Source organism: Ricinus communis, chromosome 9 (genome assembly GCF_019578655.1).
Source record: "Ricinus communis isolate WT05 ecotype wild-type chromosome 9, ASM1957865v1, whole genome shotgun sequence".
Taxonomy (NCBI): domain Eukaryota; kingdom Viridiplantae; phylum Streptophyta; class Magnoliopsida; order Malpighiales; family Euphorbiaceae; genus Ricinus; species Ricinus communis.
The window spans coordinates 26,753,075-26,772,692 of record NC_063264.1 but is presented as its reverse complement, the minus strand read 5'-3'; the positions used below and the strand labels follow the sequence as shown (position 1 = coordinate 26,772,692).

General features: G+C 30.5%; 1 protein-coding gene across 1 annotated transcript; it reads right to left on the bottom strand.

Annotated features, from left to right (window-relative positions):
• Positions 1–7,925: 7,925 nt before the first annotated feature.
• Positions 7,926–9,526, bottom strand: LOC8287512 (phosphatidylinositol N-acetylglucosaminyltransferase subunit A). Its single transcript, XM_002524215.3, has one exon. The coding sequence runs from the start codon at positions 9,443–9,445 to the stop codon at positions 7,991–7,993; it is 1,455 nt and encodes a 484-aa protein (XP_002524261.1). The 5' UTR covers positions 9,446–9,526; the 3' UTR covers positions 7,926–7,990.
• Positions 9,527–19,618: the final 10,092 nt, after the last annotated feature.

Here is a 19,618-nt window from a genome sequence, read left to right as displayed (position 1 = left end):
CCATGTCTGCATACCAAGGAATCATACCCTTGTGTTGGAACAAATGTTCATCAAGAAAGTTCTCATTGAAAGGTAGGTCATCTTCTTCCCTTATCAACTTACTCAAGTGGTCCGCAACAGAATTCTCCATTCCTTTTCTATCTCTGATGTTCAAGTTAAATTCCTGAAGAAGCAAAATCCATCGAATTAGCCTTGGTTTTAATTCTTTCTTTGCTAAAAGATACTTCAAAGCTGCATGATCAGAATACACAATAACTTTAGAACCAAGCACATAAGATCAAAATTTATCCAAAGCAAAGACAATTGATAAAAGCTCATTTTCTGTCATGGATTAATTGCATTGTACGAAATTTAGCGCCCTGGAAGCATAATAGATGACATGACTTTTCTTCTTAATCCGCTGCCCTAGAACTGCTCCCACTGCATAATTGCTTTCATGGCACATGATTTCAAAAGGTAAATCCCATCTAGGTAGTTAAATAATAGGTGTGCTTGTCAACAAATCTTTGAGTTTTACAAACGCCTCTCTACATTCTTTCCCAAAATCGAATTGAACTTCTTTTTGCAGTAAATTTGTCAATGGCAAGGCGATCTTGAAGAAATCCTTGATAAATCTGCGATAAAATCTTGCATGTCCTAGAAAAGAGCGCACTTCCCTAACATTGGTAGGGTATGGTAAGTTTGCAATTATGTCTACTTTTGCCTTATCGACCTCTATACTCTTGGAGGAGACCATATGCCCTAATACAATACCTTGGGTGACCATAAAATGACACTTCTCATAATTTAAAACCAAGTTTGTCTCTATACATCTCCTTAAAACTTTGGTTAAATTATCTAAGCATTCATCAAATGAATCCCCATACACAGTAAAGTCATCCATAAATGCTTCAATGCATTTTTCAATATATTCAGAAAAAATACTCATCATGCATCTTTGAAACGTACCTAGAGCATTACAGAGGCCAAAAGGCATTCGCCTATAAGCATAGGTTCCGAAAGGACAAGTGAATGTTGTTTTTTCTTAATCTTCCTGTGCAATAGGAATTTGATAGAATCCTGAAAAGCCATCAAGAAAACAGAAGAAAGATTTGCCTGCCAATCGTTCTAACATTTGGTCAATGAAAGGTAGGGGGAAAGGATCTTTTCTAGTTACTTGATTAAGCTTCCTAAAATCTATACACATTCTCCAACCATTTTGCACACGCATTGGTACAAGTTCATGTTCAAATTTTTTACCACAGTCATTCCAGTTTTCTTGGGAACAACATGAATCGGACTTACCCATTTGCTGTCTGAGATTGGGTAGATTATACCTGCATCTAACAGCTTGAGTATCTCTTTCATGACAACTTCTTTCATGGCTGGGTTCAGTCTCCTTTGTGGTTCCCTTGATGGTTTAGCATCATCCTCTAGCAAAATCCTGTGCATGCAAATTGATGGACTAATGCCTTTTATGTCAGCCAAAGTCCAACCAATTGCAACCTTGTATTTCTTCAAAGCTTAATCAATCTTTCTTCATGTTTCATTGTTAGTCCTTTTGAGATGATGATAGACAATGTTTCCTTATCACCTAAATACACGTATTTTAGGTGATCCGGTAAAGCTTTTAGCTCTAGTTTTGATGCCTGCACAATTAAAGGTAACATCTTGTCATTAGTATTAGAAATTTCAGCATTGAGATTTATCGGTTCAGATAATGTTGCTGAAAATAATTCTTCTACATCAATCTCATAATCATTTCCTTCAGAATTAGATTTTTCATCTAATTCTTGCTCATCACCAACACTTTCTTCTACAAAAACTTCCTGCACAATTGGTTCAATTACATCAATATGGCAAAGAGAATGTACATCATTAGGGTATTTAATTGTATCAAAAAATATTAAATTTAACTATCTCTCCATCAAATTCTATGGAGAGAGTACCCTCATCTACATTAATCTTTGTCTTAGCAGTTTTCATGAATGGTCGTCCTAACAAAATTGAGGCTGATTTTAATGAGGAATTGCCATCCATTTCCAAAATGTAAAAGTCGACAGGAAATATGAGCTCATTAACTTGCACCAAAACATCTTCAACTACCCCAAGGGGATGAATGAAAGAACGATCAGCTAATTGAATCACTACACCAGTTTTTTGCAAGTCATTTAGTTTTAAATCTTGATAAATAGAAAATGGCATGACATTAATGGAAGCTCCCAAATCTAACATGGTACGCTCAATTTTCATATTACCAATAACACAAGGTAATGAAAACATACCTGGATCTTTGCATTTTTCTGGCATATTCTTTTGTAAGATTGCCAACACATTCTTACTTATCACTACTTTCTTCTTTTCCTTCATTCTTCTTTTGTTGGTGCACAATTCTTTCAAGAACTTTGCATATTTAGGAATTTGCTTGATAGCATCCAATAATGGGATATTTATATCCACCTTCCTAAATGTATCCAAGATCTCTTTTTCTTGCTCATCTTCTTTTGGTTTTGCTAATCTGCTAGGAAAATGAGGTAATGAAGTGTGAGATAAAAGAGATAGGGGAAGATCAAATTTTACTCTACGTGATGCCTTAGAGGAAGCTTCTTCTTCATTTTCCTTGCTTAGTTCAGTTTTCTTAAGTGGAATCGAGCCTAAAGGAATCTCCTTTCCACGTCTTAGAGAATTTGGACTAACGTTCTCCTTTGGATTTATTTCTGGTTGCGAAGGTAGTTTTCCAGAATTTTGGGCCTCCAATTTACTAACTGACGTAGCCAATTGAGTTATTTGATTACCTAAATTCTGAATGCTTGACATTGTCTGTTGAAATTGAAGATTACTGTTAGCAAGATTTTTAACAATATCTTCCAAGGACATACCTGAATTTGAAGCTTGAGGTTGTCTATTGAAATTCTGAGAAGGATACTTTTGTTGTCCTCCTTAGTTCCCATAGCTCAAATTCGAGTGATCACTCCATCCAAGATTATAATGATTGGAGAAAGGGTCATACTTCCTTTGAGGTTGACCAGTAAATCCGCCTAGAGCATTAGCATCTTGTATCGAGTCTTGTTGCAATGTTGGGCACATATCGGTAGGATGTCCTTGGACCGAACATATTCCATAAACTTTTGCCATTTGCAATTGCCCTACAGCCATTTGACGAACCAAAGCAGTTAAATTAGAAATTTGATTTTCAAAATTTTTAGTGCTTACCTTATTAACTCGCCTTGTAGCTCCATCAGCCCTTGTACCAAATTGTTGAGAATTTTCAGCCATGTTTGAAATCAATTGCTTGGCTTCTTCAGGTGTCTTGTCTACCAAAGCTCCACCACTTGCTACATCAATCATACTCCTATCCATTGGCAATAATCCTTTATAGAAGTATTGGATTAGGAGTTGCAGAGAGATTTGATAATGTGGGAATTTAGCACACAGTGCTTGAACCTTTCCCAATACTCATACAGTGTTTCTCCAATGAACTGTGTTATGCCACAAATTTCTTTTCTGATGTTGGCAGCTTTTGTTGCAGGGAAGAACTTGTCTAAGAACAATCTTTTCATCTCATTCCATATTGTTATTGAATCGAAGGATAGATAATAGAGTCAATCTTTTGCTTTATCCTTCAAAGAAAAGGGAAAAGCTTTAATATTTATTTGCTCTTCGGTCACACTATGTGGCTTCATTCTGGAGCATACAATATGGAATTCTTTCAAATGTTTATGAGGATCTTCACCTGGACATCCACAAAAAGAAGGGAGTAAGTGAATTAAACCAGATTTTAATTTGAAATCAACCGCAATATTAGGAAATGTAATGCATAAAGGTTGTTGATTTAAATCCGGCGCAGCTAGCTCTTTAAGAGTTCTGTATGCCATATTTTCTGTAACTTCTTAAAAAATAGATGTGTCACCAATAGCCGAATCTATTTCCAACTCCTCTATGAGACAACTTTTTCTTTGTCTAGTCTCCTTTCTTAATCGACGTGATGTCTTCTCAATTTCAGGATTAAACTACAAATCAATATCTTGAGAAGAACGAGTCATAAACAAATAAATCAATCAATGAGAAACTAAAATATGTTCCTTGGCAACGACGCCAAATTTGAATGGGTTGTCGAAGCCCTTCAAAATAAATTACTGATTTTCTTAAACTAATTTTAGAAAAAAGTGAAACTAGGTCGAATCCCAAGGGAACCAATGTGGATAGCTTCTCAAAGTAAAATAAAAATAGGGGGATTTTGAATGTTTGAATCAAAATTATAAATAAGCAGAAAATAATAAAGGCTAAATATTAAAGTAAATAAAAAATCAATCTTAATAAATTTCCAATTCAAGAGTGCTAATTCCATCCAATTGTAATCATGATCATAGGCTAAAATATCAATTATTCTATTCAAGTACTTACTTTACTTATTCGAAAAAGCCGCAATAAATGTAATTCTCCTAATATAATTGACTCAAACCTAACATCCAAATCAAAGCTCACCATTAGTCAACTGGGCACGATAACGTTCCATATCAACTTAATGATAGCAGTAAGAATAATGAGAATGACTAAACCAACATTAATTAATTGAGATAACTGTAATTGAATTAACCTTATTCCTTTACTTCCCTAGAGCCTATCATGCAAGCTATGTAATTCGAATAAGCCGCAATCACACACACATGAGCCAACTCCTTGCTACTTGTGTCAATCGTTCATGATCTTACGGATCACAAACTCAAAGTTTAGCAATAGAAAAATCAATATCAAAGTTGAGTCGTCACTACAATCAATATCAATAATTCATAAATAATAAAAACAAGATATAAAGAATACTTGAATTAAAAAAGAATTATGTTAAGCACAAAGCCTCACAAAATCACAATTATAATTTATTCACTCTTGAATTAGAAACTAAAAACTTAGCCACTCATGGTGGAGTAAGAATTCCTAAGAATTATAGAGAATAGTAGAAGAATAAGAATATGAATGATTAAAAGTACTTACAGCCGTCCTTATATAGGAAGTAAAACCCTAAATTCTAATAAGAGAATCCTTATAAAAAAGAAATAAGCTTCCTATATAATCTTATCCCTATAAGGAAGGATAAGATAAAGATTAATCTAAATAAATTAAAATTCTAAATACATGATATAGAGTTCTTTTTATCCAACACTTCCAAAAATAAAGAAAATTAACTAAAGATGGGTCTACCATAAATTAATCTCTGAAAAATTTGAAGCTCTCTTTTGCAACTTTCAGTAGCTCATAGGTTGCAAGGCGTGGTCACGCCTTATCGACAATGATCTTCTGTGCAGATTTCTGCATTTCCTCCAAGAGACTTGGTTTTTGACAAGTGATAACCTAAAATATGTCTTTAGGCTGAATTTTGCTCAATCCTTGATATTTCATCACCTAAGTCAGAATAAATAGAATTTCTATAATTAAGTACATTATTCAACCAAATCGTAAGGGAATTAAACATAATAAGTATAACTATTTATGACCTATCATTCACGCCTGTGAAATTGATTCCTTGATGCTTTAGTGAATCTGTCACCTTTTACAGGGTGTGAGGTTTTCCTTACCCTCTTGGAGACGTGTGATGGCAGTTTGTCAGTTTGGCGTGCTTTTGTGTTTTAAAGGAAAACAAGAGATCTTTTAAGGTTTTCTTAAGTAAAAAAAAAAGATATAAAGACACTAAAGGGCAGCCGTCAAGGAGAGAGAGGATTGAAGATTCAAAATTGGAAATCAAGACTTAAGACTTCACTTAAAGTCGAGATTTCAATAAAGAAATATACTCATAACTTCATTTTAGATTTTTATACCTTTTAATAGAATGATTATTTTGTTTTTGTACTCATTTGATTTGATTTGGATTGAATGGTTAATGCTATTAAATTCTAGGGAATGGAGAATACCCATTAGCTCATATATGATTCTCTTGCTCTCAATTTTTGATTGATGAATAAATAAAGTTTGAATTAGCAATTTAGTTTTATGTTATTCTTGTGAGTATTATAGCCTGATATTTACACATTTAAGATATTAGGTGATAGAATGAGAATTGAAATCTTGTATTAGTTCATGAATTGTTAGACTTAGGTAAATGAGAATTAGAGATGATCTCAATCCTATATGACTTTATTATTGACCACAAAACTTAATGGGTTTTAGTTATTGCTCACGATCACGAGAATAGATCTGGAATTAGTTTTAATACTTCTCACACAACTTGAGAGAGTATGAATGATGGTAATGGATTAATAGTCTTCAAATTGATTATTTATTCTAAATCAAAGTTTAGTCAAGTTCGCATTGTTAGTTAATGTGGTGGGATACTAAACTATAGAGCTGTCTTTAATTGATTATTTTATTTTTATTGTCATATAATATTTTACTTTTATTTATTACTTTAATTTTTATTTATTGGCAATTTCTAATTTTCTAGATAATAACTAATATTATGATAGATTGGTACTTGAATTCTCTTCCATGAGACGATACTTTACTCATACTATATTACTTTTATGCAATTCGTATGCTTGTGGATTTTACAAATCAAACATCAAATTAAATTCTTATTAATGTATAGTACAATAAATTTAATAAGATATGTTAATCATAAATTAGATATAAAATATATGCTAAAATTTTTATTTACATATAAGTAATTTTAAATTAATAAATAAAGGTATTAAATACGGTATCATATATTAATTTAATTTTATAAAAAAATAAAAAATATTTTATTTCAATTGTTTAAAGTTTTAAATTCAAAAGATATAAGGCATATCTTAGTTGGTTATTTCTTTGTAAAAATTCAAATTAATTTACTACAAATTAAAGTTAATAAAATAGTAAATAAGGTTAGTCCATTCATTGTAAAAATAAGAATTGTTGAAGAAAAGCTACAAACTGAAAGGATGCTTGTCATAGCCGTTGGAAAGTAGCCGATAGTTTTTCAGTTCTAAATAGCTATGTCAAGGTGTTTGATTTATTTTTTTAAAATATCAACTGATATTTATTAGGATATGGAATAGCTCCAATTTAAAACTTTTTACTAACTCTTAGTTTTAAAATAAATTAATCTTTTTATGTATTTTTTACCTTATTTTATTATTTCTATTTTTTATAATAACTTAATTTGAGATATTTTTACAAAAGATAATAATTTAATGAATTTAATATGTACCTCAAATTTTTTTAAATAAATAGAATAAAATATTTTTTATTCTTTTTTATAAAAAACTAAAATAATTTATGATGCCATATTTAATATTCTTAGTTCTTTATATGAAAATTAATTATTATATAAATGAAAACTTTGATATATATTTTATGTCTAATATATGATTAACATGTTTTATTAAAATTATATAATTATATTATATATTAAATTAATTCAAATTTAGCGTCTATCAGCTACCAACTATTAGCTATTATTAACTACCAACTATTAACTATTTATAATTTAATCAAATAGAACCTGAAATTATTGTGAGTTAGAGCTGTTCAATATCCTAACAACTATAGTTAATATTCAAAAAAGTTAACCAAACACTTTGATGATATGGCTGTGGGGAATTAAAAAGTTTCAATAGCACTCTTATTTTTAGATCAAACATAACTTGTAAATTCATCAAAAGGTTAATTATCTTACTTAATCAATTTATATTTTCCTCACTAAAGTAACAATAACACTAAGTTAAAGTATTCTATTTTCAGTCTTGAGGACAAATTCTATAAGAAATTTTCATTAGAATTTTTCATTCCCTTAATTTCGGCTATGATGGGTTTTAAAACCTCCAAGTGAGCAATTTTCACAAGTTTAGATGCTAAACCTTAGCTCTAGGAATGAGCTATATTATCTTTTGTTGTTTATGTATTTGCACGATGATTAAAAAGGATTAGGATTAGTGTAAGTTAAAATCAACATGTGAACTATATGAAATAAATTTTAAAATTCAACATCACATCAGTTTGTCCATTACAATTTTCAAGCAAAATTTGATATCATCTTTAATCAATCTGTTGGAAAAGGATATTGACAATATCTGCTAGTCTTCATGCAGAGGAAGAACCTCTCGTAGGCAGCTGCCATTTTGGTAGCAGTAAACATAGAAAGTGCATATTCCTTGCAAGCCATACCTTTCTTCTGCAATAATACTGGGCCATCTCTTATTACCAGCTCTAGTGCCTCAACTAATGACTTCACATTAGGTGAAAATGTATATCCAAAATTTTCATCCACTACCACTGTCCCAACTATACTTGGATAATTTGGGGCCAGAACTGGCTTCCCGCAATGCATTGCTTCAATCAATGTAAGATCTAGTCCCTGAGGTCTTAATGTTGGGTTAACAAACACGTCGATTGCATTGTAGAATTCTGAGAGTTGTGATGATTCCAGTGCACCTAAGACTTTGACATTAGGGCCTAATTCAGCATACCTTCTTCCCCAAGGACCTGACCCTGCAACAAGCAAGCATACATTGGGATGGCGTTTCAGGATCATCGAGAAGGCCTCATAGAGTAGTGGATGCCCCTTGTCCCTAACCAATCTCCCTGCAATTCCCATCACCAGACTTACATCGTCGAGGATACCATATCTTCTTCTGAATCTCGTTCCCGCTTCTGGGTTGTGAACAAATTTTGTGTTGTCTACCCCATTTAGTATAACATGAACATTCCTCTGGGGTAGCTGATAGATGTTTACTAACACCTCCCCTGCGCTGTTGCTTATGCATATATGTTGCTTATAGCTCGAGAAGAATCTGATTTCATCGAGAAGCCTAGGCATGGATTCTTGAAGCTCCGTCATGGGGCCTGGTAGAAAACCATTTGGATTTGAAAATAGCTCTTCAAATAACTTGGAATGCATAATTTCGTACCAAATTCCATGCCATGTTACTGCTAAATTAGGCACCATCTTTGCTCTCCAGTGAGGCAACGAAACACTCTCAGTATGCACATAATCAAAAGCACCATTAGAATTTACCTTATTGAATATCTCGAATGCCAGAGAGCAGTTGACAGAGCCATGATCATTGGCAGCAAAATACACATGAAGATTGCCTACATGAACATCGACATGAGGCTTCCTATCTGATGGAACAGTAAATACATGGATTTCATGACCTCTAGCAGCAAGAGCATGGTACAGAGTAGAAGCATGGCGTTCCATACCCCCAGGGGCTGCACCAATTGGCCATGTCTTGGAGAAAACTGCAAGTTTTAGCTTCTCAAATGTCGGTCCAAAACTAAGCTTATTCCATGGAAATTTAGCATCTCTAAGATCACCACTAAATGAAGTAGTTTTCCCTGGAAAAATTGTGGGTTCTTGATTTACATGTCTAAGTGGAGAAATGAACAGGTAAAATGAGGTGAAGAAAAGGGTTAGAATAAGAATGGTTGAAAATCTAACAGAAAAGGAATTAGAAGATGATGTAGTTTTATGAGTCTGGTGTTTGAAGCCCATTGCTAGCTAGATGGAGAAGTCCCCAAGGATAGCTTGCCTTGCCTTGTTCTGATGCTTCTTTTTTATCAAGAAGTCCGTAAATTCGGCAAGCTTGATTATGTTACTTTATCGCTGCAAGTTTTTATATATATATATATATATATATAAAATAGGTATTTAATGATTTCAACTATGGATGCCGGATCTCCTCGAGCTTAATGCAACTTTAAGTGGTTGCACATGACCACCTCGAAATTTTGTCAACTCTTTTGCCACTTTCAAGTTTCAATTTTTGGTGGCGAAACCCAGAAGAAAAAGGAAAGTCACACGTGCTTTAATGCCTGTTTCACTAATCGAACCGAATTGAGTTAAACTTCAACCCTGAGCTCAATTTGAATTTTTAGCTCGTTTTAAATTAATGAAGATTGCGATTAACTTGGATTCGTTTGATAAATAACTCATTTATTATATTAATTGAATTTAGTTTCAATTTAATTCTTTAAAATAATGATATTAAAAAAAAAATTCGAGTCAAACTGACTAAATATATTCAAGTTTAGATTTAAATTCAAGTTGAGAGCTTATGAAAAAATAATGCATCATGAATCTCAATATTAATATTTTTTTTTAATTCTGTTTTATCAAAAATTTATTTTAATTAGTTTAAAGAACTATAGAAAGAGAATTATTTTGTGCTATAATATATTTTAAAATACATTTTTAAACCTTAAACTACTCTTCATTAATTTTTATTTTATTTCATCGAAGCCTTTATTTTTAAAATTTTTTTAATTAAAGATCCGATAGTCCTCAATAAAAGTAAAAATAAATAAAAATAAAAATATAAAGACTCAATAAAACAAATAAAAAAATCTTTTAAAATTGATTAAAGACTTCATAATTCTTAATAAAAGCAAAAGTAAAAACTGAAAAGGCTCAATAGTACAAATAAAAAAGTCTTATAAAATATATATAAAAAAATCTTTAATCAAACTAAGATAAAAGTACAAAGACCAAATATATTAAATTAAAAGCTCAAGAGCTCAACAAAATTCACAAGCTTAGTAATGGGTTTTGCTTAACATATTTTAAATGACATTAATTAGATCTACTCAGAATTTAAACCTTAATTAAAAAGTTATGCAAATTCAATTCTTATTTCATTGCTTAGCATTTCTTAAAAACAATTTACCTTTTTAAGTTTAATGTTAAATTATTATATTAAGAAATAATTCAATTATTTAAACTCTAATATTTATCTAATATGCCTATTGATGTATTTATTTCGTATTATTATATAAATACAATGTTCTGATGCAACTCTTTTAATATACATCGAAAATTTATTGAATCAAATTGAAGTCAAATTTCTTAAGATTTGATTATGTAGTATAAGATTTTAAGATTATTTATTGGCTTTAAAATCTTTATATATATTTAAAGGAAAACCCATCATTAAGCTCCTCAATTATTTAATTTTATTCTATTTAGCTACTGAATTTTTATTTTGTTTTACTGAGTTTTTATTTTAATTTTAATGAAAAACTTCTTACACATAGTTATATATATTTTTTGTTTATTTTATTCAGTCATCGTGTTTTTATTTTATTTTGATCAAAGAGAGTTCTTAATCAAATTAAAAATTAAAATATAAGAACTAAATAAAATAAAATAAAAATAAAGAGCTTAATAAAATAAAATTAAAAAAATTTAAGAGCCTATATTTAAGTAACAAATTCATTACACTTGAGAATTAGCTTAAGTGGGAAGAGCGATACTTCTCGGGATGTGGAGATCTTGAGTTAAAGTTTGTACTTTCTCACTAGGTCAAATTTCGTCTTTATGGCGAATATAAGAAAATGGCTATCCCTATTATGTAGTCCACGGCTTATCAAGCCTTCAATAAATAAATAAAAAAAGTAACAAATTCATTCAGGCAGAACTAGAAGTTGACTAAAGGATGGGTCAATTTAAAAAAAAAAGTTTATTAATATATAATATAAAAAAAGGATACAGACCAAAATTTCTTACAATTATGCTGATTAAAAAAACTAAAGTTTAAGAATATATAATATTTAGATATAATAATTAAAAGTATACTAACAAATATAACTCGCAATATAGGGGGTGAGTCAATTATAAAAGGTTTTGAGGGGTAAAACATACTTTTTTGAAAAACTACCCAAAATTCTACTTATATATCGGATTCCCCCGGAAGGGGGCCTACCTAAACCTGTGTTCGAGAGATAGTTGTCCATACATTGATAAAGGTGAGGAATAATGAATCTTTTTATGATAAACAGATTCATTTTGCAAGCCCTACTCCTCCACATTCATAATAGTTGTCGGATCTCCTCTGCTAAGCCTTTTCTTATCTCCTTTGCAGCAAGCTCTGCTGGCCTGGCTCATTCCCAAAGCTACCATTAATAAAAAAACGGAACACCAAGCAAACTCTGAATACTAGATATGACCTCATATATATATATATATATATATATATATATATATATATATATATATATTTTTTTTTTTTTTGAGACCTATAATGTTTTGACATATGTGTTTGTATTTTGATATACAAAAATTTTATTTTGATATGTGTATTTATTTTTGACACAAAATTTAAATTTATTTGTATTTTTATGATTTTTTTATCAGTTTATTAATTAATAACTTACATTTCTAATTAAATATTAATTCTAATTTTAAGAGGTAAGATTTTAATTATATTTTAATATATTAACTAATAAATTAGTTTCCTAATTAGAGAATAAATTTAATTTTTAAAAATAATATTTTTAATATTATGCTTACTAATAAATCAGTTTTTTAATTGTATAATAATTTCTAATTTTAAAAGAATAATAATATCAATTATATTGATAGTATTAATTTATATAATACTAAAATTTATTAATAAATATTCTTAAAATAATTTCATATTATTGCAATAATAAAATTTTAAAATACTAAAAAATCAAAAAGACATTTAAGAATATTTAATTTACTTTTATTGATATCTCGATATTATATATATATATATTCGGGATATTTTAGACTTTTAATTGTATAATTTATATATATAATATAATTGAAATATATGATTTTATCTCACTTGAGTTTAATTGTCTAATTTCAAATATCATTAGCAAAAGAAGAAAGATATGGAGAAAAATACTCATAAATGGGTCCAATTAGACGTGTTATTGTCAAGACGCAAGATTGAGATGCATGGATTAGCAAATCACAAGGCCAGCCGAAATTTTCATAGTCCAAAGGGGGAAAATTAGTCTTTTGTATTTATGAATTCTTATAGTTATTTATTTAAGTAAGGATAGTTAAGAGTTGTGATAAAGATAACTCTAAGAAGTCATATACTAAAAGGAGGACTCTACAAAAAGAATCTCTACAGATTTAGATGTATATTGAAGACTGATGCGCACTACGCACAAGGCAAAGTGCACCGGTTTTATTAAATAATATAATAATGAGTACAAATTATCATTCCACTGGAGACTATTCGTGAATACTATTTTCAAACTTTGACTAATATTTAGTAAATAGATTGTTGTTTGAATTGTTAGAATTTAAAGTTAACTAAATTAAAAACAAGAGTCAAAGCAAATGAGAAGATTGATTAAAGGAGAAGTCTATTTATGTGTTGAATCTTCCTAATCACATATGCATTTCATGAATCAAATAACAATTAAATCAAACCAAAGAATTGTATCAATATTTCTCTAATTTAAGTAAAAACCTTTCTCAAGTGATTAAACCCATAATTTCTAAGAGGAGTAAGAAATCTCTTCTCTAGCTAACCTATTTTGTTCATGCATTAAGTTCAAGGAATCATCATGTCAAAGAATCTTGTATATCTATCTCTAGTATCCCAATCAATTTTCTATTTCTAGGAATGAACAAATCATAAAAGGTTATTTCTAACCAATTTTATGAAAACAATGTTCAATTAATATGTCTACTTATCAATTGAAATGTGCAATAAGCAATCATAGAAATAAGACAACTCAAAAGATGATCTAAATGCATAAAAATGATTCAATAAGGACAAAATATGTTAGGGTGCATCAACACCAAATAGCAATAGAATTAGTTTATGCACATTGAAATAAAGAAAGAAGAATAAGGAAAAGAGAATCTCAAACTATTCATGGTTGAGAGCTAAGACAATCCTCCACTTTCATTCTTCAAAATTTAAAGACAATCAGTAGGTTTGATGTTTTTTCCTTTAAGATCTTAATCAAAATCCCTAAAAAATCTCCAAAAACGATATTCTAAATTATTATCTACTTAAAAATTATGTAAAAATGTCAAATTTTCAAAAATAAAATATAAAAAATTTTAAATAATAAAGTAAAGACAACTTCACACGGTGACCATATGGGAATACACAAGGGGAGTAACGTAAATCTAATTACAAAACACAGATTGAAGACTAAGTTATATGGGTAGGCATATGGGGGTGTAAGCTCCCCATCTGGAATTCCAAAATTTCTGCCTTTTTCTACCTATGATGCGCAAGATTCATATAGGGGCTACATAGGAGTGTAGACTTCCCTTATAAGTCTGTCAAGTTGCTGCCTTTCATGCTCATGACTCACACAATGGGTGTAGACTTTCTGTGTGAGTCTACCAAGTTGCTACCATCTTTGATTTGCAATCCTCATTTTGGCACGGGGGGGTGTGAGTTTCCGATGTGATAACTACAACTTAACTTTTTCATGCGTTTTCTCAATTGCTTTTTACTCCTCAACATGAATTATCCTTAAATTGCCTAAAAGAATTGAAAATAAACTGAACAAACAAATAAAACTCAATTGGAGGTGTAAATCAACACAAAATAAAGCACAATATTAAGTTATTTTAGTACTTATCAGAGATCAGACACACTACTCATTTATTCATCATTGGTCCATCACTTCTGTCTCTGTAAGTTTTTTCTCTACTGTTCTTCATCAAAAACACTTTAGTTTTTAGATTTTTATTCTTTCAAGATGAAAGAAGGTTTTTGAGGAGTGAAGAGTGAGGATCAATCATCTTCCTACCTTGAAGAAATTCTGAATTTAGAAAGAGTTTTTATTTTCTGTTTTATTTCCATATTTAACTATTTAATTACTATGATCATGAAATTAAATATGTTAAACTAAATATTTCTTAGTATTTAGTTTAGCTTTTTTACTTTGTATGGATCTTGTTATCTTTTATATTTATTGAATGATTTCTTTGTCAATATATCTTTATTAGTTTCAGTTATTATTATTGTTTAACTACTATATTAATTCAGTAATAATTATTGTTATGAAAATATTTAGGTCGAATGTATTAGAGATATAATTTTTAATCTATGTTGATATAAGAAATTTTAGTTACATCGTTAGCTGAGTGATTAAAGAAAAATGAACATTACTATTTCATGCATTAGATTTGTGTTTAGTATTAAAACAGACAAAGAGAGTGCTAAATAATTGGCTAGACTAGATATTGCTTTTATCATATTATTTTGTTAAATCATTTCATTTGTATATTTACTTTATTAGTTTATTTATTTATTTTATGAATATTATTTTCTTTCAAAATATATCTTTAATTATTTTGTATTGATAATTAATTTATAATAAGTGACTTCATAGTTCTTTTAGCGACCGAACTCGGGGTATTTTACTATTTTTACTATAAGAACAGTTCGTGCACTTGCAAGTACTAAATTTGATGCATTATTTATTTTTTAAAATATTATAATTAAATATTAAATTTTATAATAAAAAAATAACAACGGTGTTGCTAACTACTAGTTATAAAATTTTGGGAGGGCCATGACCGCTCACCCCTTGCTAATTTCACCCATGCATTCACGAGCTGAGTTAACCTAAGGTTTTTTTATATAGAAGTTTTAATTGTTAAATTTATACAGTCTAATTAACAATAAGAATTATACAACTTGATTGAATAGTGATATCTCAAAACTTTCTTTTAACAAAAAAATTACACTATACTTCAAGCGATCATCCCTCTACCCATTTATTATTTCATAATTGTATTAAAGTATTAATATGTTTAGAATGTATTATGAAGTTATAAGTATTTAATTAAATTTTATAATTTAAAATAAATTATAAATAAAATACATATTTTAGTCGAATGGTTAATTTTAGTTTCTTTAACTTTAAAATTATTTATTTTATTAAATGCATATAGGCTAGCTTTATTTATTATTTATAATTTTTATTGTAATTCTTATTATTTAGTACTGGCTTCATTTAAGTGTTGTACATTATAAGATTTAAAACACAAATTTTAAATTTAAGGATAAAATAATTTTGAAAACGAGCCTATAGATAATTTTATAAATAAGCAAAATCACATGCTTGTGAATTTTGTAAACAAGACAAACCTAAGATTGAAAATAGAATTTCAAAAGATAACATGGCTTTCTCTCGAGAATAAGCAGTATGTAATGTATTGACATATGTGGGGTCTATTTATTGTGAAAAAATAAGTGATAAATTTAATTAGCCTAGATGTTTTGTCATAAGGTTAAAGTCTCTAATTTTGATTTTGACGCATAAATTAAAATCTTCATCTAATATCTCTTTAACTTTTGTTTTTATAGCTTTAATTAAAGTCAAGAATTGAAGTCTACACAAAATTCACGGCTGCACCCCCCGTTGCACAACCGTAAAAATAAAAAGTTTATGGACATAAGAATTTGGGGACTTAAAGTGCAGCATCGCGACTGCACCATAAAAGGCGCGATCACGAAAATCGAAAATATTAAGACAGATACAAAGGCTACAAAGATTGAGAATCGCGACCGCACCTAAAGAAGGCCCGACAATAAATTTTATGAAACAGTGTGATTGTTACAAATCGCCAATGGTTACTTTTGAAGCAAAGTACTGATGTCTCAGTGCCACGTCAGATAGTCATTGAAGGCTTTTCAAGATTAGCAATGGCAACTCAAGAAGTGCGACCGTGATATGTACTCTTAGAGTGCATTTAATGCACTATCCTAAAGCAAATATTTGATGATGATTTAGAGATATATGAATAATGACTTTTTGAAATTGTTAGGGTATATAAACCACTTCAAATGGCCTTTAATGGTTGATCAATAACCACCAAAAGCTTATGCTACGGTGCATTAAATTTTATTTCTTCTTACAACTAATTCTAATAATCTTTGGTTATTGTAAGAGCTTGAATGCTCTAGTGAGGTTTGAGTGTTAGCCTAAACATTTGGGATCAGATTTGAGCTAGCTTAGGAAAAGCTCTTGTAAGAGTTGTGTGTGAGCCATAAAACACAAGTTGTAAAGTTTGTTGTGAGCTTTAAAACATTAAATTTGGAGTGAGCTTGTGAAAACTCATTTATAAAAGATTGAAAATATAATGAATACCCAATTGGAGATTAAGGAGTACATGTAGGGTTGATTAATACCCGAGCGACTATAATTTCTTATATTCTTTCTTTTCTATCTCTTTATATCTAATCCATGAATTTTTTTTTGTATTTTCCATCCTTCCTTCAATTTATCAATTCAACCCCTCTTCTTGATTCATAAGGGCAAACAAGTGGTATCAGAGCCTATTACTCATAATTCAACTTAAGTGTGTGAGTTAAAAATTCAACATGGCCAATGAAGGTAACCACCATATTAGACCTTACTTTAATAGGTCCGATTATGCCCATTGGAAGTACAAGATGGAGATATACTTGGATAGCGACATGGTGGATGTATGGGATTGTGTGATAAATGAATGGAAACCTCTAATAAAGCTAGAAGATGGTGTAGACACTCCACTCGATAAGGATGAATGGGTGGATGCTCATAGAAAGGCTAATGGGAAGAATAAAGGAGTAATGATCATCCTCCTTAGATCACTCTCTAGAGAAAAATGTGAGAGAGTTCAACATCTCCCAATTGCCTACAAGATTTGGAAGACCTTAGAGAACTACCATGAGGGTACAAAGTAAATATAATTCGAGAAGATCCAAGTCTTAATGATGAAATATGAACTCTTCAAAATGAAGCTAAATAAGAGCATCACTGATATTACTAACCAGCTTCTCACCATCATCAACAATCTGCGAAAATTGGGTAAGTATTATAAGCTTATTAACATCAATAATAAAATCATCTAGGCTCTACCACTCAAGGACTATATGGTTCAAGGGTGGCAAGAATAGAGGAAGCCGATGAGGACTTGAGGAAGGTGTCTATGAATGAGCTCATTGGAAAGCTTCTTATCCATGAGATGGCTATTAAAAAAGAAGAAAAGCAAAAAAAGGAAAAGGAATAAAAAAGGAAGCCCTTGGCTCTCAAGAGCTCTACTAGACAATAAGTGAAAGCTCTAGTGGATTAGAATCTAGTGAAGATGAGGATGAAGGGCTAGTAATGATTTCCAAGAGAGTTAAGGAGATGATGAAGAATAGAAGAAAAAAGAAGAGACCCTTTAAGAAGTCATCTTCCAACTTCAATACCAACTTAAGTTTTAAAGAAATCAAGAAAAAGAAAAGTGATCTCACTTAGTTTTGATGTGAGAAGCAAGGGCACATCAAGGCCGATTGCTTCAAGAGCAAAACAAAAAAAAGTTTGAGAAGGAGAAATAAAGGCTTTTAAAGCTACTTAGGATGACTCTTCATCAAATAAAGATAAAGATGAAGAAGTGGCCAATTTATGCTTCATAGGACAAGAGGATGAACCAAATGAGGTATGTTATATATCTCACTCTTATAATGATTTGGATTGTGATGATGATGAACATTGTGTGGATGATGATGAAATTAGTTAAAGCCATGAATTTTAAATGCAAAAAATATCGTTTGAAAATGAAGGTTTACAAAGAAAAACACTCCAAGTTTTAGTAAGATTTAAAAGATCTTTAAAATCAAATTTCTTTATTAACTTCTTCAAATGACAAATTAAAGAAAAATTTAAATGAGCTATAATCTCAAACCACCTCCTTGAAATATATTTTAAAAGAAAACGATTCCTTAAGGATGGAGATTGAGGAATTAGGAAGCTCAATATTAGAGTTCCTTAAGGGAAATGAAGCCTTGGATACTTTAATAATATCCTAATGGCCTCCTTTGACCAAATATGGTTTGGGCTTCAATGGTGCATCTTCATATACTTCATCCCCCTCCATATCTAAGTTTGTTAAGGATTTAACACCATAAACCTCTTCAATTGAGGGTATTAATAGGAAGGCTAAGGCACACACAAAAGTTCCACCTCCCAAAAGGAAGGAAAGAGCTTCACATGTTCCAAAGGCTAAGCCTAAAGGAACTAATCATACATACATGTATAAGAGGCATGCTAATAACCAGATACCCAAAACTTGTCCTTGTTTGCAGAACAAAGCAAAAGGTGTTGGGACCCAAGCCTCAAAGAAATAGGCATATGAAGAAAAGGAAATTCAATCCCCATGTTTAATGTCACTATTACATGAGGATTAGGCACATCAATATTTTTTGCTACATTAGAAAGGCACATCTTCAATTAGGAGAGACCTTCATGACTAACCCCAATGACCTAAAAAATGGTTTGGGTACTTAAAATAAAGGAACTTAAACTTACTTTTGTAGGTGAGCTTCAATTCAAGTTTGAAAGAGGGAGATTAGCATGTGAATAGTGGTTGCTCAAGGAACATGACCGAGAACACCAACCCCTTTCTCACTTGAAGAAGATTGATGGAGGAAAGGTAACATTTGGGAACAATGCCAAGGGTAAGATTGTAAGCATTAGCTCCATTGGTAAGAAAGGCTCTCCTCTCATTGATAATGTTCTTTTTGTGGATGGTTTGAAGTATAACCTAATGAGTGTAAGGTCAATTGTGTGATAAAAATAATAAAATTACCTTTGACTCTAAGGGTTGCTAAGCCACTTCCTTAGGGAATGATAAGGAAATCTTTAGAGGAGAAAGATTTGGCGATATCTACACATTAACTTACATAAAATTACTAATGATTTCTTTAAGTGTCTTGTATCAGTTAGTGAGGAGTCTTGGCTATGGCATAGAAGGCTTGGACATGCAAGCATGTAACTCCTTCATAGCCTAAAGAAGGATGATTTAATGGTTGGATTACCCAAGGTGAAGCTCACAAAAGATAAGACTAGTGGATCTTGCCAAATGGGAAAGCAACACATAGCCTCCTTCAAAGCCAAAAATGCACTA